The sequence below is a fragment of the Protomyctophum parallelum genome, assembly GCF_964188405.1.
Source record: "Protomyctophum parallelum genome assembly, chromosome: 23".
Taxonomy (NCBI): Eukaryota; Metazoa; Chordata; class Actinopteri; order Myctophiformes; family Myctophidae; genus Protomyctophum; species Protomyctophum parallelum.
Window position 1 is genome coordinate 18,895,907 of NC_139715.1, and position 23,635 is coordinate 18,919,541.

The 23,635-nt window shown below is 42.0% G+C and overlaps 1 protein-coding gene across 1 annotated transcript; it reads right to left on the reverse strand.

Annotated features, from left to right (window-relative positions):
* Positions 1-639: 639 nt before the first annotated feature.
* gpr137c (G protein-coupled receptor 137c) lies at positions 640-19,635 on the reverse strand. The gene is made up of 8 exons (XM_083758877.1): positions 18,718-19,635; positions 9,400-9,449; positions 8,236-8,343; positions 6,684-6,822; positions 4,290-4,439; positions 2,632-2,757; positions 2,173-2,297; positions 640-944 (listed from the first exon to the last, which is right to left on the reverse strand). Exons 1-8 carry the CDS (start codon positions 19,162-19,164, stop codon positions 644-646), a joined length of 1,446 nt encoding a protein of 481 aa, XP_083615003.1. The 5' UTR covers positions 19,165-19,635; the 3' UTR covers positions 640-643.
* Between the last annotated feature and the right edge of the window lie 4,000 nt (positions 19,636-23,635).

Sequence of the window (23,635 nt, forward strand, 5' to 3'; positions counted from 1 at the left end):
GGAGGGTAAATAGTCTCAAATGAGGCGCACTCTAGACCAGGCATTGCCACACGTAGAAAGATTTCAGCCATTGTAAGGTTCATCAGCATCCGTATTTATCCCTTGGATATCTGTATACTGTACTTTGGGGGGAAAAAGCTGTTAGGAGCTTAGGAGGAAAGCTGGCCAGCAGATGTCTCCATTTGAGGGCTGATAAAGAACTTACATGGTATATAGGGATAATGTGTGCAAAGACGGGAATCATGTTTGGCTGTTATGCAACGTCTCAGCCTCCATCTCGTGGGCATGTCCCTGCCTATTTGGTTTCGGCTGCACTGGGCACAAATCAACAGAAAGGAACTTAACGTCCTGGCTTTTTGACGCGATAATGTAACCCCATGGAGCATTTATGAAGTCCCCGCGTTTCTCCAGAACAATTTGGGAGTCCCTGCCACCCAACGTTTGGAGGCAATGCCGCTGTTAAAAGCCACGACGTCAAACAATGTCAAGCGGTAATGATGGTGATGGCGGCGATTGCGATGATTAACTGTTACGGTCCCTCATGTTGCGACCTCAACAGTGGGACCCCTCCGAGCCAGACTTCGACCGACTGCCACGGCCTTGGCAAAGAACCCCCCCCCCCCCCCCCCCTCGCCTGGGCCTCTTAATTCTGCGGCGTGCAGAGGTAGTTCTGTGAGCCGCAATTGTAATTCTGAGACGTGGAGTAGTAATTGGTCTGGTGCTGCTGATGCTGGAGGTTGTTGCCCTGCGGCGTGGAATAGTAGTTGTGGTGGTGGTGGTGGTGTTGGTGGTGGTGGCCGCCGTTCTGGATGTTCCCGTAGGCAAAGAGCAGGGGGGCCGTAGAGGAGGAGGCGGGGGGCACCATGGCCCCCGTTAAGCTGCCGGCACGCTGGATGGAGCCGTACCAGCTGGACGGAGCCAGCTGGGGGGCAGAGGAGAGGAGGCTGAGGAGGGGGCAGGGAAGGACAGAGGTACACAGTAGGGGGAGGGGGAGGAAATCAATTAAAGACATTACCGTCTGAGACGAGAGACCGTATTCTGCAAATGTTCTGCAAAACAGTTTTCTGAAAAAAACATATCTGTCAAAATGAAAAATACATCATGGGTTAAATCTCATTAATCGCTTGGATCGCACAACCAGTTCCTGTCTGGTGCTGGACTGAGGTAAGTACAGTGAAATACTCCAACAATAGCAGATCTATGAGCTCAAAACAGCGATTTGGCATAGATTGAAATAAAATAAAAAATAAAAAGCCACAAGTATAATCAACTCAGGTCCAGTTTACTTAGTCTATTGCAGTGGTTTTCAACCGGTGGTCCGGGGACCACCAGTGGTCCTTGAGGGTATTCCAGGTGGTCCCCAGCCAAAGGATGGAAAGTTGGTAACCAAATTGGTTGGTAACCAAATGTACCCTTCTGGTTCCATTTGGTTTCATTTTACGCTCTTGAGTTACATTATGGTTAAACATCTGCATTACCTAATTTACAAGAAGTCTACACAATTAGAGAATGTAAAATAATTGTTATTTTGATCAACGTTTGCTTGTTCTCTCCTAAATGGTACCAACATCAATACAGCATGGAATTGTGGACAAAATCTTATCCAACGATAAAAGAATATTTAGTTTTGGGTCTGAGAGTCTAAATGTTATCAAATGGTGGTCCATGGCTCAAATTCTGAATAAATAATGGGTCTTGATATAAAAAAGGTTGAAACCCACTGGGTTTATAAGTGATTTTAAGACCCATTTTCAAAAGAGCAAGTTTATTTTAAAAATAGCTGATCTACAAGCTATTTTTGAAGAATTCACGGGGAATTTTCAAAATATTCACCCATGACATGCCCAAAATAGCTGCTTCAGGGTCGATGCGGTTACCAGAAAAATACAATTTGACAGAAATACAGAAGTGGCAATAAGTGTGTGTGTGTGTGTGTGTGTGTGTGTACAAACACCTCCATGCAGAGGAAGTGCAACACGTGTTCAATGTCTTTCCTGTCGTGCAAACATGCAGAGATGTATGCATGTACTGTACTGTATGTTTGTGTTCCTGAGAGTGTATGTGTGTGTGATGTATTGATCTGTGTGCGTGTAATCTAATCTGTAACTCGGTGTGTGTGTGTCTGTCTGTCTGCGAGTGCGTGCGTGCGTGCGTGCGCGTGTGCATGCTCACCTAGCTCTATCAGCTCTGCTGGTGATACTCCTGGTTAAGTCGTCATCACTGTCGTAACGTCGGGGGTTGTCAAAGAAATAAGCCCTGGAGTTGAAACTGTGACTGTTGATCATTCCCCCCGAAGGCTACAAGGACACGCCATATGCACCGACACACACAAAGACAGACACAGACAGACAGACAGACGCAGAGAAAGAGAAAGACAGTGAGACAGATAGAAGCAATGAAATCACATTTAGGTTATTGATTTATCTATGGATTTATTGGTTTTGACTTCAATTTCAGTTTTTATTAATTAGTTCTAGTCTTTTGTCTGCGTCCGCTAGCTGAGATTTACAATATTTCATGACTCAGAGGATGGACAACAATCAGTTACAACTTACAATGGAACATATCTCCAATACTTTTATATGCGTGTGTCCCTGATAGTGGCGGAATATAGAATAGAATATAATTTACCAGGTTTTGGTTGGGTTTCTGAACTCTGAAGAAGATCACCACTAAACTAGTTGGTAGAAGCTCCCAAAAGAACAAGATGATTCCAAACACGATGTAGGCTTCACCACTCACTTCCCGCACGTCAGCCTGGAACACACACACACACACACACACACACACACACAGTACATCTGTGAGGACATAGCATTGAATTGACTCATTAATTTCCTAAACCCTTAGTTTACCTCATTAGTACATGGCTAGTCCAGAACACGTGCTACTGATAAGAAGCGGATGGTCAGTCATTTAGAATGTACATTTTAGGCAGAGGACAGGGGTCGACTGCCTTGCTCAATAAGGCAATAAGGCACGTACAGTAGTCGAATGCCTGGCTCCAACCCTCTCAGACATTATAAAATACAAGGTAACCTCGGACCTCGTGTGGCTTATTGCTTTTCTAAAATGGTTACAAACATGGCAACATGAAAATCATGAAACTATTCCTTATAATTCACTAGAGAAAGTAGTTACACTTTGCAGCCACCAGGAAGAGACACTTCCTCGGTTTCTCAGCCAGTCCAGTCAGGCTTCGTGAGGATTTGATTATCGTGAGATTTAGTACTTGGGACTAACCGTTTATTCAAACATTTCAACACCGTCACTTGTACTGACGAGTCATTTGTGTTTTCAATGCAAATTCAATGCCCAGTTCGATACGTATTAAGGCCATATCTGACCCCCATTTGATACAAGCTTTATTGCTTACGCCAGGCCGAAGGCATGGCAGAGACTATGTTTTGCAGCCTGTCCGGACAGGGTGCTCTGCTCCTGGATGCCAGAGCAGAGCCTCTGCACCGATATTTTCACATAGGTTGGTTACAGCGCCACCAGCAACCCAATTTATGTAAAACACATTCTTTGATATTACTGTATTACAAATTTCACACAAATAGGCACACATGATCTCTAGAATCATAATCAAGAAGGATGCGTTTGATGTTTCATTTTCCATCCCGTTTGGCTAAGATTGACATCTAAGGTTTGCACGAGTGGACCGCTTTGAACAACATATGCCTTGAATCATGAACGCAGCGTCAGATTGCGGTGAAACATTACACGCACAACCGCACTGTATTAAAAAAAAGAAAAAATGCAAGAAAGCATTCCATATATGCAAGAACAACACAGTGGTGCTATCCTTAAATGAACACAGCACAGCTTGAGGCACAGTTTGGATACGCAAGCTGCAACAGATCTATAATCTGTAATTTACACACACACACACACACACACACACAAACACACACACACACACACACACACGTTTTGACTGGGTTATCTCAAAGGTTGAACCCTGATGTAGGACACACACTCACGCACATGCACGCAACACACACACGCAAAACACACATGCGCGCAACACACACACACACACACACACACACACACACACACACACACACACACAGACACAGTTATTTATAGACAAACAAAGCCCTTTGCCCCACTGAGCATTGCCTTCCCAAATCCCCTAAGATGGATTGTATGCACATGCATTGAAGCGAGGGTACAGTACCGCACCCACTCTCTCTCACACACACACACACACACACACACACACACACACACACACAAACACACACACGACTACAGCACCCACACACAGGGGACCGGCGTACCTGATCGGAGACATTGTACCAGCCGTAGTTGAATAGACTGGGCTGGTCTTGTGGCGACAGTGACACTACCACCAGGTTATAACAGGCTCTCGATGTGTACAACAGCACCACCAGAGCTCCTATAGCAGTGGCCTGACATACAGATGTACCCTGCACACACACACACACACAGCACACACACACACACTGTTGAGAATCACGGGTGCATGTGTTTGGTCCGACGTACGGACGTACTAACAGTCCTACAGTCATGAGTCTGACCCCCTGCCCAAAACCCAAACTCTATACCCAACCTCACAGGGAAGCCACAGGTTAGTTTTAACCTGCCACGGGTTAGTTGTAACCTGCCACGACCAATCACAACGCGGTGCTCACGTAACTGTAGTGACGATGGAAACACAACCAAGACGGGACCATAGAGGAGATTCATGTTATTTGTGCGCGGATAGTTTTAGGAATTAACACCGACAAAACTAGTGAAAGATGAAATAACGCCGAAAACGAACTAGCCATGTTAGCTTCAACAATCGACACACTGTTTTACTTCGAGTAGGACTTAGTTTTTGACTCTGCACCGAGTGAGGGGATGCGTCACATCCGCTTTTCTCGCTTACTCGTTCCCCCCTTTTGAAACTAGCTCCTCGCCACTCGCCCTACACACTTCCACTTGGTTTGAGCATAGATACTGTATATAAATAATAGACGGCACTGGATGGGAGGGGAATTCCGGTGCCGTCTCTATTATTTATTTATATATATATATTCAAACCGAGTGGAAGTGTGTAGGGCGAGTGGTGAGGAGCTAGTTTCAAAAGGGGGGAACGAGTATTCTCCAGACTATGATGGAAGCATTTAAAAATTGCGAGAGGCCACGCAAGACTACTCGGGGCCTATGCTATGCTAGCGTAACGCAACATGTGTTTTTCAGAAAACTAAGGCATTTCGATGCTGTCAGGCAGAAACCTCTTATCTCTGTATTCTAACTTTTTGTGTTTTTTCGTAAATTTAAAATTAAACGGCACAAAGCGACGTGTTTTGAGCTTGTCGATCTGCTACTTTTGCTGTTCTTGAATTTTAATCCTTATATGTAACAGTTTTGGACATATGAGGTTTCCACACGACAGAGCACCAGCACGTCTTTACCATAGAAACAAATGGCGCTGTCAACTCAAAAAACAAACAAACGAATGAAACATAGTAAAATAGTGCATTAAGATTTATATAGCGCCTTTATCCAAGGCGTAGTCTCCAGCCTTCGGCTAGTAGCCTGAATGAATGAATCAATTCTTATTGTTGCGTCTTGTCCCAAGGGGCCATCCTAGCCCCTCTCGGGACCCTACGTAAAGCTTTTCTGAAATTTTTATGAGTTTTACGTAGGGTCCCTGTTCATGACTATATTTTCGTATGGAAATCCCTGGACACGGATGTAGAAATTCTCTCTAAAATAGGATCTGCGCCAAAAGACGGCGTTATTTTACTTGAGTTATTCTGAATTCGGGAACTTTAAGTAGCTATACATCCCGCTGCGAATATCTCCTGTGGCGCGGAAGCCGCTAAGTATTTTTAATCTTTGTTTGACCGATTTGGTCGCTTTATTTCTTCTTGTTTGTTTACCGTTTATTGTACCGCCTCCCGGTGTGCGGTTGGCTTGTGCGGCTACGTCCCTGCCTCTGATCTGCTCTGTCATAGCTATAGCGCCACTAGCTAGCCAGATAGGCGGTACAATGAGGTGTCAATAAACAAGGAAGGAAGAGATTAATCCAAGCTTCCAAATCGGGCAAACATAGATTAAAAATACTTAACGGCTTCCGCGCCACAGGAGATATTCGCAGCGGCATGTATGGATACTTATACTTCACATATTCAGAAAGCCTCACACTGAATAATATCGTCATAGAGCGCGGGGAGCCACGAAACATGTTGTTTATGTTTTAAAATGGGTGCGTCCCAGGTGGCATGGTAGCAGTGGAACAGGACCCCATGGTCTGGGTCGAACAAAATGTCAGAAACTTCAGTACCATTGGGTTCTGCTTGGAGGGCTAGGGCCATCCCTTATGGGATTATAAACACCAAAATCACAATTATAAAACAAATTGCACTCACTTCTCAACGACAGTCACGATTTACACAAAGGAGAAATTAAAAAGGTCTGTGATAGTTACTTACTACTACTGTAACTTAAAGCTTAACTTAACATAATGCTTAGTTGACCGGGGTAAGCCATACTACCCCTCTAGAGCAAATCTCTTCGGCAAAAATAGTGAATGTTCCCCCTAGAATAGGGATGCTAAGGTTCAGGTGGTTAAATATCACAGTAGGGCAGAGAGGTCTTTGCACGGTTAACATTGGATAAGAAATAATAAAATCATTGTTATTGTTAATTATTATTATTACCTTGGACTCGAGGTAAACATTGGCAGAGGACATCTTGGCAATCTTAAAGAGGCAGACGGCAAGAGAGATGGCACAGAGTACAAACAGACTATCATTGACCAGCACCCTGGCCAACACTGCATGCCTTATACCTGCATCACTACAGAGAGAGAGAGAGAGAGAGAGAGAGAGAGAGAGAATTTTAGAAGACATTTAAATACCGGTAAGTAAATATTATCCACTTAGCCACAGAACCTTTTTTTAACAGCAGATCAACAAGCTCACATGTCGCTGTGAAACTTTGGGGCTTTTTGGGCTAATTTAGAAAAGTCTTCCGAAATGATATAAATTGTTTTCATTTTCGTCCATAGTAACCTGCCCAATATAGAGTGTTGCAGTCCCACCCCCTTTCAGAACAACGAGTGGCCCAGGAAATGATTCTCCATTCATTTTCTCTATAGGCTTTTCAAAAAGTATTTATTTAAAGACGGTTACGCAGCGGACAAAGCCAACTCGGATCGTGACAAATCATGACAATAATTACAATGTTTTGGGCCGATCAAATAATTAGTAAGAAGAAAAACAAAACAAATCCTGCCTTTATTTTCTTCTTTAAAATTATTTGATCGGCACAAAATATTGTGTTTGTTGTCATGATTTGTCACGATTCGAGTTGGCTTTGTCCGCGGCGTAACCGTCTTTATATAAATACTTTTTGAAAAGCCTATGAAGAAAATTAATGGAGAATCATTTCCTGGGCCACTCGTCGTTCTGAAAGGGGGCGGGACTGCGACGCTCTATAGGGGCACCAAGTATAGAGCACCGAAGTCTGACGTCACTTTCAGTAGAGGGCGTCAGTCCCCAGGTTCATGTATTTGTTTAGTTGCATTGAAATCCCCATTGAGGCGATTTGAGATCGCCTCATATAACAACTGTGTTTGAAAAATAAACATGTCACCCCGGCCGCTTCACTCATATGGATATGAAGAATCAACTGACTGAGAGAAAACGCTAATGTTACTGCTGCTGAATTAGTTAGATTTTCGCTAGAAGCAGACTGTATCATATATGAGTGACTGACTGTTGCAAACGATACAGAGACACCTTCCCGACAATAACGCCGAGACAGCTTGTTTATTTTTGGACCACAACGCTTATAGTAGACGATATTAAGATCACCCCATGTTATTCTCCATAGAGACATTACTTCCGCGAACCAGGGGAATCGTCGGGATGAGCGAGTTACGTCAGGACTTCGGTGCTCTATAAAGTGGTTCACAGACAACAACAAAAAATCAGTATGTGTGGTTCTCAAACTTTTTCCCCAAATCTTTTCCCCAAAATTAATATGTATTCGGCCGCAGACCACCATCTGAAAATAGTTTTGTGCAAAGGACTCCCATACAAAATTTGGGTGGTTAAAATGTTTAAAAGAATATATACATTGAAAAATAACAAAAATAAAATAAAAGATGCTATAGGTGCTATATAAACTTATTTGTCAGGGGACCCCACTTTGAGAACCACTGCACTGCTGTAAATAATGGAAGCTGTATGTGAGCGGCTCCTTTACCTTGGTGGTTCAAAGCGCTCCAGGGCTCCTTGCACCAGCAGTGCACAGGTTAGATTTACCACCAGGAAAAATATACTGAGACACAGAAAGGCCAAACGCAGGGGGATCCTGATATATATATATATATATATATATATATATATAGAGAGAGAGAGAGAGAGAGAGAGAGAGAGAGAAAAGGTTTGGGAATTCTGTTCATAGCACCGTGGAATGGCAGTAAACATATGAGAATTATCGCAACACATTATGAAAGCACACATTAAAATGCATTACATTACATTACTAGAGCGATGCCTGTTGGGCACTGGCCTACTTCTTGGAACGATGCAAGTTGGAAATGCATGCCCCACCAAGTTATTATGTCTGTGTCCCTTTCATGCCCATATATGCAGTTATTTTTCAGGCATGCCCAAATATGGAGTCTATGCAGATGTGATGTAATGCATCACTTTACTGCATTATAATTATGTTATAAGGCATTATTGTGTGATTATAAGTCACTATAAGTAGTCATCACATTTATGCAAGAACACGACAATAGGTACCTGTCTACACATCAGAAATGCCATTACTTTATCTAAAGTATAGAATGACCACTTAAAGTGACTTATAATTACACTATAATGCATTATAACAGTGAACATTACTACAGCGCTTGTATAACAAATTGTGATATATAATGTATATACCGGTATACTATAATCCTTGCAAGTATTATATGATCTTATAAGTAATTATAAAATGCTTAAAAATGCGTTATATTATACTTTTTATCAATCATGTTGAGTATTTATGGTTGCTTATAACTACAATTATACAGTGTTATGATATAATATATGCATAATATAATGCATTATAAGTATGTTTATAATGCATTATAGATGCATAGCAAGTGTTACCACCAGATTTTGCACTTGCTCATAAAGACCAATGGTATCGCCGCAAGAAAGCAAGTTCAGCCAAGGGCATCGCCGCAAGGGTAGTGTTTATTTTTGGTTATAAAAAATAATAAACCCAATTTTTATGGTTGCCAAAGTAGACGAATAGAAACTATTTGGCAAAATAACATCATAAATATTATACGACACGGTTTGTCAACAAGTCATCTTCCATTTATTTGGTGAAAAACCACAGATTATCACCAAACCAAAAACACAGACTTACTTGTACTTGGTGAGTTCTGGAGAGTACTTGGCTTTGGCCTTAAACATTACCTAGACAGACAGACAGACAGACAGAGACAAAGGCAGAGAAAGAGAAAGACAGTGAGACAGATAGAAGCAATGAAATCACATTTAGAACAATAATGTATAATAATAATTTCTTAAGTTCAGAAAGAAAACAGGAAATATAAAGTATGTGTTTGGTGAACTCTTGGTCTGTTCGCTGTTTGCAATCTAACCGAGGGGCTTCGTTCAGCAAATGCTGCCGGCAAGGAAAATAAACACTTATTCATTGCTTCCACTTGGGAGGATAGTGTGAACTTAACAGAGCCTGTGACAAATTCCAGTGTATACATTCAAATCACAGACAGTCAAAAGAGAGAGAGAGAGAGAGAGACACACACACACACAGTGCTCGATTTGTAACAAAGTAAAAGACACACACACACAGAATCTTATGACTTGTTTTTCACTGTTGTTGTGTGTGTGTGTGTGTGTGTGTGCGCGCGCGCGCACGCACGCACGCATGCGACCCTGCGTATGTGTTGTCTGCGTGTGAGGACTAAATCAAACCAATGCCTAAGAAGTTGATAGTAATGTAATGGTTTTGGACACAAGGTTACCCCCCCCCCCCCCGTGTGTGGGGGGCAATTAGCTTCTAAGTGACTTTAGGCTAAACTTGATTAGTCCAAACAGACGAACAGAAAGGACATGTCAATGCTGTCATAGATGAAAGGGTTTAGCCTTCCTTAATTAATTAATTATACTAGTCCTTACCCGTTGTGAGATATTTGCCCCCCCCCCCGGTGGCCGCGGGGGGTACTGCGCCCGGGTCGCATTTTTTATTCACTAATAAATTCATTATTAATCATTAATGTGTCAAATCGAAAAAAGGGCTCCGTTACGCCCTCCATATTCATATGGTCAATGCCTGTGTGAAAAGCGATTGGTGCAGGCAATGAGGAGATAATGCGGTGTTTCTGACACACACACACACACACACACACACACACACACACACACACACACACACACACACACACACACACACACACACACACACGTTAGAATTATAGTATGATGGGTAATGATGAATCGGCTCATTATGAGAGTAAATCACTGTAAATATTCAACTTAAACACACACGATCCGTCTAGTGCAAATATTATTGACTGACTAGAAACCTAGATATGAAGCCATCAGTCAACACCACGCCACATGTCATGTGTTGGGGTAAGGTATAGTAATAGAAGCGTGTGTGTGTGTGTGTGTGTGTGTGTGTGTGTGTGTGTGTGTGTGTGTGTGTGTGTGTGTGTGTGTGTGTGTGTGTGTGTGTGTGTGTGTGTGCGCGTGCGTGCGTGCGTGCGTGCGTGCGTTCAAGCAAACATAACACACACACATTTAGAAATATTGTCTTTGTGCCTTACTGAGCAGAGGTAACACAAAGGAGAAAGCAGCCTGATATAACATACCAACAGTGGGAAGGTTGTCAAAATGAAATTGGCATAGGGTCAGGATTAGTGGATGGAAACCTTATTTAGTAACGCACATGGGTGACAAAACTTCAAAGATGATACTCGGAATATCTTTTGGATTGTGGGGTGGAATGTGGCTTTTGTTTTATTACAAATGAAAATATTCTTTATAAAATGGTGGTGGCAGAGAGAGAGACAGACAGAGAGAAATCTTAAGGGGAACTAAATCACATGACACAACTTGTATCTGACTCATGAAAAAAGCAAACGGTACGAAGGATTTCCACAACCCGTGTGTCCGACGGTACAGCATGTCATAACAGCATGATGTTTTATCAGGGGGCAAGCTGCAGTACCAACAATAACAATGTTACCATGTAAGTTCAGCGCCAATGCAGAGACTTTTGGCCACCATAATGATGAGTATCTGTGTGACAGTGTGAGCACGCAAAACGACCTCTTAGCAAACATAACACTGGTTGGAATAGAACCCATTCAACAGCCCCAGGAGAAGGGAAAAGTAACCAGAGTTAAACTCAACAGAAATACATCTCATTCAGACTCGGTTTATAGTCTGTGTGTGACCAACTTTCTCTACAACAGACCTGCTATTCAGTGATTTGGTATCAGGGTCCCGAGCTATAAGAGATCCCTGACACCACGGCACCTTGCCCAGTGGAATTTAGGCAATTTAAGCCTCTCATTCACCCCATTAGACACAGCTGTCCTTGAAATGTGTCTCTTTGCATCCATCCTTCCTATGGTTTGGAGCCACACATACTGTATGTATTGCGGTTCATATTGTATGGCGTGGCCCCTCGTTGTCAATTCACTGCTCCGTCCACAATGCCGACTGAAGTGGATGGTTGTCAGGCGGTGGACTGCAGTCAGTGGATTAGAGCCCGAGTGATGCAACATTTTTAGATCCAAAGGCAATCTTGATTTTAGACAGTACTAGACCAGTGGTTCTCAAACCTTTAAAATTCAAGGACTGAATGTCAGTACAGTATACAAATGGAACCAAATGGACCCGTTAGGGTTAATTTGGTTCCATTTGTATACCGTCAGTTGCAGACTGTACAGGTCAATTTGAACCCCCTAACACAGTGGTTTTCAACCTTTTTCATATCAAGGACCATTAGTTATTCAGCATTTAAGCCACGGGCCACCAGTTGAGATTTGGCCTCGCAGACACAAAACTAAAGAATGTTTCGTTGTTGGATAAGATTCTGTCCCCATTTCCATGCTTTATTGATGTTGGTACCATAGGAGGCAACCGTTTACAATTCTTCTACATTCTCGAATTATGTGTAGACTTCTTGTAAATTAAGTAATAGGTGTTTTAACAATAATGTTCTCTTTCCCTTAACTCGAGAACGCAAAATGAAACCAAGTTGACCCATAAGAATATCTATAAGGGTCCATTTGGTTACCAACTCTCCATCATTTAGCTGGGGACCACCTGGAACCCCCTCAAGGAACACTGGTTGAGAACCACTGCCCTACCGGGACCCTGAGAGTCCCTGGATCCCACTTTGAGAACCACAGTACTAGACTAGACCACCGTCTACCTCTAGCTTTTAACGGGGCTGCTAATGCCTGAGGTTTGTTCAGCTGAATGTCAGAGATTTTGTACCAGAAAACTTTGTTAGGAATCTGTCAGCTACACTCAACTATCTGATGAGAGAACAGCAGCCCAGTGAGCCAGCTGCAGTATTAGAATTACAAAATGCACGATTAGAGTATATCAATGGTTTTCTTTGAGATTAATAGCCTGGGTAGTGCTGACAATTTGCACTTGGCCTGGCTGAAATCACCCTAGCTGCTAGCCCTTTGCTTACCAACATTATGTGACCAAGAAAGTCAAATAACAGAGGTCCGGAGTAGACCATATTGGTTTGGCTGACATGTCGGCCATTATTATGTTGCGTTCACATGCACGGGCAGACGCAAAGACGCAGTATACCATTCATTGTCAATGGAAGCCAACGGCATGACGATGCAAAGACGTAATGATGCTCAAAATGAGTCAATGACACTCCCATTTGTCTTTGCGTCTGCCCGAGTGAACGCACCATTAGACTTTTGCGACGACATTGGTAATTTTGTAACAGCAATTATGCAGGGTGTCATTATAGGTAAAACTAATGTCATCTACAAGCTCACAACGTGACACCGATTGGCTAACTCGACCAGTCGGCCTCACTGATTGGCTGAGCTTTGCTTCACGTTTGTACCGCTTCACAATATTACTGTACATATCAGAAAATGTGAGATAAGCCTGACATATGAACATGTCAGGTAACATGTACACATTGTCTACACATTGTATTCCCAAATTGCATCGTTCCAGACTTGCGTGGTGCACTGCAAATGTAATATTTTTTAATATACTAAAACTCACTACTGCTGACCTCAAATGCACAATGAACAAAGACACTTCAGAAGTTGCTAAAATTGCCAAATTAAGTTTAAAAAGCAGCTAAATTTGTCACTCTGTGCCATTCGTAGAAAGAAAAGAAAAAAAAGGAAAAGAAGGAACGTTGGTATAGTAGTCTCAAGTCTGAAGAGTTGCTAAATCTATTAAGAAAATTGCTAAGTTGTCAACAGTGCTTCTGAATGAGCCCTAGGTCAAACTCTTCACATGTGAAGACTGAAGTTCCTCGTTGAGACTGAGGACAGGTCAGCTGACTCAGGACGTTGGTTCACCAATCACAAGACTCCAACAGCCTCATTACCCAACCCCAAATCAGCTAAGTTGATCAACGACATGGAGGACAGTGTTGCAATCTAATATTTTCCTCCACATCATCCATTCAGGATGTCTGAATGCGTTTGTGTCTTTCCAGACAGCAGTTGTATGGGTTCCATTAGAGGACAGTGGTTCTCAAAATGGGGTCAGAAGGGGGTCCCCAGTTAATTTAGTTAAATTAGTTAATATAGCATCATAATATAGCATCAGTTCAACCACTTTAACCGTCCTAACCCCTACATACTGTACATCAGCCATTTGAAAATAGCCGATCTACAAGCATTTCAACAATTTAAAAAAAATAAAAAATTGTTTTTTATACATTTTAACAAAGCAAATCTTGTAATGGCTGCCACCAACTATTTTCAGATGGGAGTCCGTGGATAAATGTATACTAATTTGGGAGTCCGTGACATGAAAAGGTTTGAGAACCATTACCATACGACGATTATGTTTATAGGTAGCTGACTATACGATTCTCCAACACAAACCATAACCTCATGTAAAATTCACCACCTACATCTAAAGCTCCAAAGGCCTGGTCACTGAAACGTGTGTGTGTGTTGCAAAACAGTCTTTGATAGTTGGAGAGGGCAGCTGTTACACAACAACTGTGAGTAACCGACTGTCTACTCTACCCCATTCACTCTCTTGCACACGCTGGCGTGTGTGTGTGTCCATGCACACACACACACTCTGACAGAGACATTTGGCAGGCAGTCTTTTCCAGCTGAATAGAACACTGTTCACATGTATTCAGTACTGTGTGTTGTTCAGTGCAAAACAGGGAACTGTCCAGGTAAAAATATTTGAATAAACATCTGCATCTAACAAAGTACAGTATGGGACCCAGAGAGAGTCTTCCGGAGTCCCGTCTGAAGGAAACATATTATTTTGCAACAGAAATAATGCGTTAGACAAAGGGAAGGAAATCTTTCTTTCACCCATTCTCACCATGGGCAATTAAAACACCTAAACATTGCGAGACATCTGTTCACATTATGTGAATGTTCATGACTGTGGTCGCCTTTCCTCATGTGACAGAAATGATGCAGTCGGATAGATCGTACGTTCAACTTCACAACACGCCTGAGCATCACCAATCACCAATACGGCTGCAACTAATGATCATCTCCGTTGCGATTATTCTGTCGAGTACTTTTTCAGACCGAATAACCGAGAACCGTGTTTTTAGGGGGCAATTTTATAAATTTTGTAATAATGACATGAAATAAATTGAAGTTAATTTGAGCCCATACTCCATAATGAAAATCTATAGACATAAGGTGCTTGAGATTTTGACTTGCACATTATTGTGAAAAGTTGAAAACCACTGGTCTACACAAACACTTGCACTATGACTTCTACAAAATCAGCCATATCTGTGATCAGCATACAAACTACTTACTGTGCGTTTGTCCTTTGCTGGGATGCAGGGAAGACATCTAAATATACACTGCAGCTTTTGTTATATGAAGAAGACTCTAGGACATACTGTACTGGTAGTGCATTTTGGATTACAGGGATTAAAGTGTCCCTTTAAAATGAGGTGACAACGAACATCTCATATAAAGGTAAAATAACCAAACAATATTTACTTTTCATTAGTGGTATTGTGTCAGTGATCCTTCTTCATGCGTTCAACCTATAGGTACAACTGATGCAGCCATCTCTAAGATCGATTCAACTTGACCATCAACACAATGGACAGTACCACAGTGCTCATTCTAGAGCAGTTATCCCACCGTTCACAAAAACAACATGCATTCACAGCATGCCATCTTTGAATTGGAGGTCAGCAAAGGTAAAGCTTTGGATACAACCCAGGGTCTGCTAGACCAGTGATACTCAACATTTTTCATTTCAAGGAACCATAGTTTTATAAGATTTATATTACATTTTCTTTTATCTTTGAGACTACACTGCAAAATGTTATTTTAACTCTGAGAGCGGGTCACAGGGCTGTCACGATCATGAAATTGAAATTTAAGTGTGAATTTGGAGTTGAACATTGGAACATATAAATCTAAATTACAGTTCTGTTTTCCTTTTAGGCTTTGTCAACAAAGATTGCACAGGGCAGATATGACAACTTGATATGACAACATAAATGACTGACAATGACCTAGCTTGTAGAACATTTTTCCAACAGATGAATTTATACACACGAATGGAAACGATTCTGACGATTATGCAAAAATAACTGATTATTTCTAATAGAATTGCAATCAGGCACCAATCAATGTGACAGCTGACAGGCCTAGACACAACGTGTTGATGATTGGGGTGGGGTGACTGGGATGACTCTATACAAAATAAGTACTATATTTTCCCTTTCTACAATGGCCTACTGTCCTAATTGGGCATAAGCCCAGCCAGGTAAGTCTGAGCATGCATAGATCTGTACTTGCACACCACACAAAAAATGCAGTTGTGGCCCATTTTACATCCCGAGCCGTAGTTAATCAAGCCAACCAATATATAGCACACACAGACATCCACAGGGGGGGAGCTGCGTGATACTCTGGATATTACATATTGTTGCTGTCGGGCAGAAATCTCATATCTCCACATCTCTCTACTTTTAATGATTTCCAAAGATGCCCTACTCGGACAATAGTGTCACACAAAAATATGCCAATCTATTGTGACAATTTTCAGTTTAAAGTGAAAATGGTTGTCTGTGTGCTCACTGCTCTGTGGGTTTTCATGAACACTGAACCAAAGAAAAGCATCAACAAGAGGTTGTGACTAAATAATAACGACATTGATAATAACCAACGATGTGGATCCATTTGGAACACAGGTGTTTCATATCCTGATGAAAACTACAAGGTTTTCATCCGATAGCGAACGATATCACACTGTCTGGAACCACAATATTTATTGGGCTATAAAACATACTGTATATAACCCATGACATCTTTGAAGGACCCCGACCTTGACAACCTTTCAAATGGGTCTCTATTATGCACCACTGTCCTATGGGGCACAAAAGCAATGTTACGACTAGAAGAGCCAGATGTTTGGGTTCGATGCTGATCCCCATTTAGGAGAGTAAGTACAAGAAGTTCTAATCCATTTTAAAAACAAAACAAATAGACAATTCATGAACAGCCGATCTACAAGCTCACAAATTTGCAACGTGTTGTGAGCTTGACATGCCCAAAATGTAAAAAATTACACATGACATCGGCTGCGTAATTGCCAATACTGATCCACCGAAAGTCAAATGCAATATTATATGGGTGTCTTAATTCCCATCACCTGGATGGGAAGCAGCTGTGATAAACTAGAAGTGCATGGTTATACAATAGCTGCAGCAGGGAACACCATTACAGTGTGTTTGTGTAGCTATGTGAGAGAGAAAGATTATGATTTTGTTGGTTCCCAGCCAAAAACGAGGAACAGTTTAAACATCCATTTGCCTTAATATCTTAATATTAAGTAAGGCATCTTAATATTCCATTATGCCAGGAGCGGCTACTGGCATAATACAACATTAGGATAAACACACCATTATTATATTACTGGATGATGCTATAATGAGACGTGTGGCCTCTCACAATCTGGCTGGCCAATTATAGATAAACAGACAACCTAATAGAAGATATATGAAAATGCTCGACTGTGACAAGCATTTTGTATGAATGCGTGTGTGTATCTCTTTAGTCTTTCCACTCTGTTTCCAGTTTAAAATTAACCATGCATGAAGTTGTAGGAGCCTCTTTCTCTCAAAGCACTGACTCATACACAATAACAGCACCACGCGGCACGCCATTCATTTATATCACTTTTTCATGTCAGTAGACACCAGGTTGATATGTATTTGGCCCCGGACCCCTGTATCGAAAATATTTTGTGGCATGATGGATGGATGGATCCCCATAAGGTACGATTTGTCCAACAATTTTAGAAAATAGCCAATCTAAAAGCTCACAACAACGCATCAAACCAGTTGTACTGTAGTCTGTAGATCGGCAAATGGATGTTTAAACTGTTCCTCGTTTTTGGCTGGGAACCAGCCGCCTGGAACCAACCGCCTGAAGGAACCCACTTTGAGAACCAGTGCTTTACAGTTTACATGACCACATCTAGCTAGTCTGTATGTCAGGTTTGTCCTTGCATCGAGGGCACTTCAGCAGCTTTGAGCAATGTATGTACATAATATACACATGTATTTATGCTTGTACATCGGCTAATTTCAGTACTTTTCCCCATGCCCGAAATAGGCTTATTAATTAATAATGATGTATTGATTATTTTATTAAATTATGGATTATCGATATTTTTCATTATCAATTATTTTGATAATCTACATGTATGGCACACAGACAGTACATGCATATGGGTTATGGGATAAACCACAGCACAGACTATAAGGATCAGACTATCATCTCCATTAAGGCAGCGAGCCACCTTACCCAGCTGCTTCCATTATGGAGCGCGGCTTCAAAATCTCTACCCATCTGTGTCTTATACGACCCAGGCCAAATGCTTACTAGACTAGAATAGACTGTGTGGAGCGGCTCAACTGGAGCCCTCTGCTCTTTAGAGTAGATGTTATTGCAGAACAGGGCATTGTGTATCGATAAAGATTAAACAGTTGGGCTGTGATTGCTGTATATTAACATCATGGAATATGAAACAATGGGGGCAAATATTGCAATGTCAGCCGTTTTAATGAAATCAGGTCACACAATGTGCAAGGTGTGTCACACTGACACACACACACACACACACACACACACACACACAGACACACACACACACACACACACACACACACACACACACACACACACACACACACACAGTTATAGGGGGGGGGGGGGGTTGGGGTCAATTTACCTGGCTGTAAGTATTATAAGTAAGTTAAATCAAAATGTATTTATATAGCAGTAGCACTTATCACAGAAAGGACTCACAAAGACAAGAATAAAAACACAGCATGAATCATTCCTAGTAACAAACACTGTGAAACGCATAGAATACAGAACACAAGCTGTGCAATAAAATCTCAGGAAAACAAACACAGCTCAGCAGACACAGTCTGGCGCACACTGACTGACTGCATACATTTAACATTTACCTGTGCGAAGTACAGGTTGAGCAGGCACAGGGTGAAGAACTGCAGGCAGACGGGCAGACAGTAGAGCAGCCAGTAGACGAGGGGCTGCAGCCGGCTGGCTTGCGCCACAGTACTGTTCTTGAAGTAGAAGGAGAACAGGGTGGTCCTGAGCGCTGCCCACAGCAGGCACAGGAACAGGAACACGCTCTGGTAGCTGAATCGCTTGTGTCCGTAGTGCAGGATGAGCCACAGCTGAAGGTAGACGAAGACGAAGAGACAGGAGTACAGGACGGTGTAAATGATGGTGATGCTCAGCTCTAGGCTAGGGGAGATGATGAGCGGTGCGTTTGCAGCAGTCCCCCCGCCGCCGGTGGCGTCTGCACGCAGCCCGGGCTCCCTTATTGTTGTCGAGGAGGTAAACACCACATTGCTGCTGCTGGGGTTGACCTCATTTTGGTACGAAAACATCTCGAGATCTGGGTGATCAACAACAAAAAAGCGACGGCTGGCACTCGGAGGGGTTTAGTGTGCGTGCACCAACCCACTGGAATTATTACATTTATTATTAGGCCCAAACTTAAGTGTTTTTTTTTGTTTTCTTCACTCGTGCGTGCATTAGGAAGGAAAAGGCGATGGTAAACAACCTATAGTCCCGTGCAAAAAACCCGCAACAATAAAAAAGCAGTTCATTCCAAAAAGGAGAGGCATTGTTGTTGAAAAGCCACGCTCTGGTGTTTTAAATCCCGGTGTATGTCGGAAGGAAGGAATTGGAGTTTAAAACGCTGGCATAATAAAAACATTCTGACAAGAAAAGGTCTTACAGAAAGAGAGATATACCCCTCTGACAAGAATCTCTGCAAAGCTGCTCTCTCTCTGCAAAAAAACAACTTGGGTAAAAAAAAAGGCAGCAGATCAGCTGTGATGCAGTTTGGACACACCCCCTCATTCTCTCCACTAATACGGAAACTGGCTGTCAGTGAGCCGCCATCTTGGCTCAAAGGAACTACATTTTTGGACTAATTTACATGAGAATTTCCAATGTTGTAATTTTTACTCGTTTTTACAGTTATTTGAAGACTTTAGTTACAAATGGTGGACCCTGTTGTAAACAAGTGTAATGCTTTATCATGGTGTTTTGTGCTTTTTCCCCCTGCAAACAGTACCATATTCAATCAATCAATCACTATATTCATTCTACCGGTATATATATTCATCTATATATATTCACTAAAGTAAAATGTTTAATACGCGCCTTCTTTTTTTAACATTTTGGTAATGCAATGCTACTTCTGAGTACTGGTACCTTAGAGTATTATGGTACCTATTGCTCCATTGTGGAGCCACGTGACGTCATCCAGGCCAGTTTCCGAGGGAATCTTGGGGAATCTCCAAAGCGAGCGTTGTAACCACGCCCACGTAACCGATACGACAGCCCATTGGCCATCGCCGCGCCCAGCCCCCACAGATCAACTGACCCGATTGGTCAGCGATGATGTCAGCTGTGGAAGATGTATCCGCCTTCTTGCTTGCGTGTGATTGGAGCTTAAATCAAGTAAAAAAACAAACGACCATCTGATTGGCCGGTTGGAGCACGTGGCTTTTGTGTAACAGGAAGATATACTAAAGTAAACACGATTAAACATTAAAAAATAAAGAAAATAAAACGTGACTAAACTTTCTGGGATGTTTCATAGGGATCTATGTATATGGTTTTGATGACCAGTTGATGAAATATAATTGATTTGTTAAGAAATGTTATACATTTGCGCAAAAATAGGCAAATCTAAGGCTAGTTATATCCCATGGACTTCAAAAGTCCCGCAATCAGCCAAATGTAACTTTATCAATGATAAAGCCGAGGAAATCAAAAACAATCCTCGGGAGCTATGGAAGTTACTAAACAATCAACTAGGCTGTGGTCGGAAACTAAAAACCAGGTTTACTAACATAAACATCAAATCGAATAACACCCTCATCACTGACAAACTCGATGTAGCCAACCACTTGAACATCTTCTTTACAAACATTGCAACAAAGCTGGTTAGCAAACTGCCCTCCCACTCTGGGCGTTTTGGTGTAGAGCACATCAAAGCCTTCTACAAAAACCTTGGTGTTTGTAAAGATGATTTTAAAATGACAATGGTAACAACCGAGGAGGTACTTAAAAAACTGAGTGCCCTCCAACCCCACAAGGCCACTGGCCATGACAATATTCCCTCCAAATTTCTCAGAGACTCAGCCTTTTCCATAGCTCCAGTCATCACCCACATAGTTAACCTCTCCATCAAACAGGGACAGGTCCCCCAAGATTTTAAACTGGCCAAAGTAACCCCCTTGTACAAAAAAGGGAGTAAATTAGAACCCGGCAACTACCGCCCTATTTCTATTCTAAGCTCCATCTCGAAAGTGATGGAAAAAATAGTCTATGAACAGGTTGAAAAGTATCTTGCCTCTAATAAATTGCTGTACGAGTTCCAATCTGGTTTCAGAACATCCCACTCCACTGACACATGCCTCCTCTATTTGAGCGATCACATCAAACACGAGGTGGATGCTGGAAAATACTGCGGCATGGTCATGCTGGACCTCCAAAAGGCTTTTGACACCGTGAACCACTCCATACTGGTTAACAAGCTTAAAGCTATTGGTTTTGATAGCACATCAGTGAGCTGGATGCAATCCTACCTGGAGGGGAGAGAACAGATGGTGGAGGTGAACGGAACACTGTCCCCTCCCCTCCCAGTGAGCTGTGGCGTCCCACAAGGAAGCATACTAGGGCCTTTACTGTTCCTAATTTATGTTAACGACATGACTTCAGCTTGTGACTGCAACTTGTTCCTGTTCGCAGATGACTCAGCACTGCTGGTCTCGGACAGGAACAAACTGCAGGTTGAAAAGACCCTCAGCTCTGAACTCGGTAGAATCTGCACCTGGCTCGCTGATAACAAACTATCCTTACACCTGGGAAAAACTGAATCCATCCTCTTCGGATCAAATAGTAAACTCAGCAAGGCAGATGGCTTCTTGGTTAGAGTGGGTGACAATATTATCACACGAAAAGATGAAATTACCTACCTAGGTTCCATCCTGGAGGCCAATCTTTCCGGTGATAAAATGGCCACCAACGTAATAAAAAAAGTCAATCAAAGAACAAGATTCCTTTACAGGATCTCCTCACTGGTCAGCAAAAACACCTTGAAGACCTTAACAGGAGCCCTCGTACAAGGTTTCTTTGACTATGCATCCACCTCTTGGTACCACAGCACCTCAAAGGCCCTTAAAACAAGGCTCCAGACCTCCCAAAACAAACTGGTCAGGCTCCTACTTGGCCTCACCCCCCGAACCCACCTCACCCCTGCCCACTTTGACAGGCTGGGATGGCTTAGGGTCGACGACAGAGTACAGCATCTTGCAATGGGTCTGGTCCACAAGATTCGATACACCACCAAGATACCCATGTACCTGTCTAAATACTTCCTTAATGTAAACGAAGTCCACACCCACAACACCAGAGGGAGTGCAACAAACCATGTACAACCCAGATTCGGCACAAACAAGGGACTAAATTCTTTTCGCTCCTATGCCACCAAAATGTGGAACGCCCTACCAACAGTCATTAAGACATGTGAATCCCTTGACTCCTTCAAAACCGCTCTCAAAGGGCACCTACGGATGGCTGCAATTCGAAACTGGCCTCTGTAAAATCTGAATCCCCCCCCACCCCCCCCCCCCCCCCCATTTTCCCTCACTGTATATTGTATCTTTTCCCTTTTTTGCTTCCCATATGATGAATTCCTGTTCTGTACTTTAGCTACATAGAAATGTCTATTTGTATGTCTCTAAATGTCTGTATGTCTTTAAATGTTTTGATGAATTGAACAATGTGGACCCTGTTGTAAACAAGTGTAATGCTTAATTGGGTCGTCCACTCACAGTTGACAGTCTTTGTATTGAGTTTGTGCTTAAAATGTACTGTAAATTCTACAAACTGTTAATAAATATTTCAATCAATTTCAATCAAAAATTATATTCTGACCCACATCACCAGTAGCCTAAATAGATGGTGTAACATGCCTAAAAACCCAGAGACAATATATTTTTTATTTTATAAAATATAAACAGGGAACACTCAAGTTTCCGTAGTGTAGTGGTTATCACGTTCGCCTAACACGCGAAAGGTCCCCGGTTCGAGACCGGGCGGAAACAGGTTTTTGTTTTGTCCGAAAGTAAAGAAAAACACTAATGCAGTTCAACTGCAGGTACAAAATGATGACCTGGGAAATTGAATTTAAAATAAATGGCCTTTAAATACAGAAAGAATTGTCAAACTGACTTGATTTTTTTTACAAGACAAGAAACAAAATGACAGCTAGTGGACATGAATAGGTGGAAACAAACTTTTCTTAAACACCTTAAGTTTAGTGTTAAAGGTTATTGTGTTGACTTTACTAAAAGCATAATGAAATTGTGAAAAAATTGCCTTATAGGCCTATAGGTCATTAATGGTAGGGTCACATATAACCCTCTGTAAAATAATTCAATACTGACACCTGGTCAGTAGGTGGATTCACGAAACGTATGTAATGTATAGACAATATTCTAGGCCAATATAAAAAAAAATACCAAATTTCCCACTTTTAACAAAAATACAGAAGAGACATTTCACACAGCCAAAGCCAACCTCAGCCGAGCAAAAAGTATTATTTTAAAGACACACAATCACAGGATTTTCAGAGAAAACAATTATTGGCATTGTGGATTTCATCTCATAATAGGACTAAAACAAAATTCTAATGAACAAATAATGTCAATAATGTCCAATTTACCTCACTTGCCTATAGGGAACAAAGTCATATTTCCTCATGGTGTGGTGTTACTGGAATTAAATGGATATTATTTCTTTGTTAAGTAACATAAAAGGCACACCACATAAAAAGAC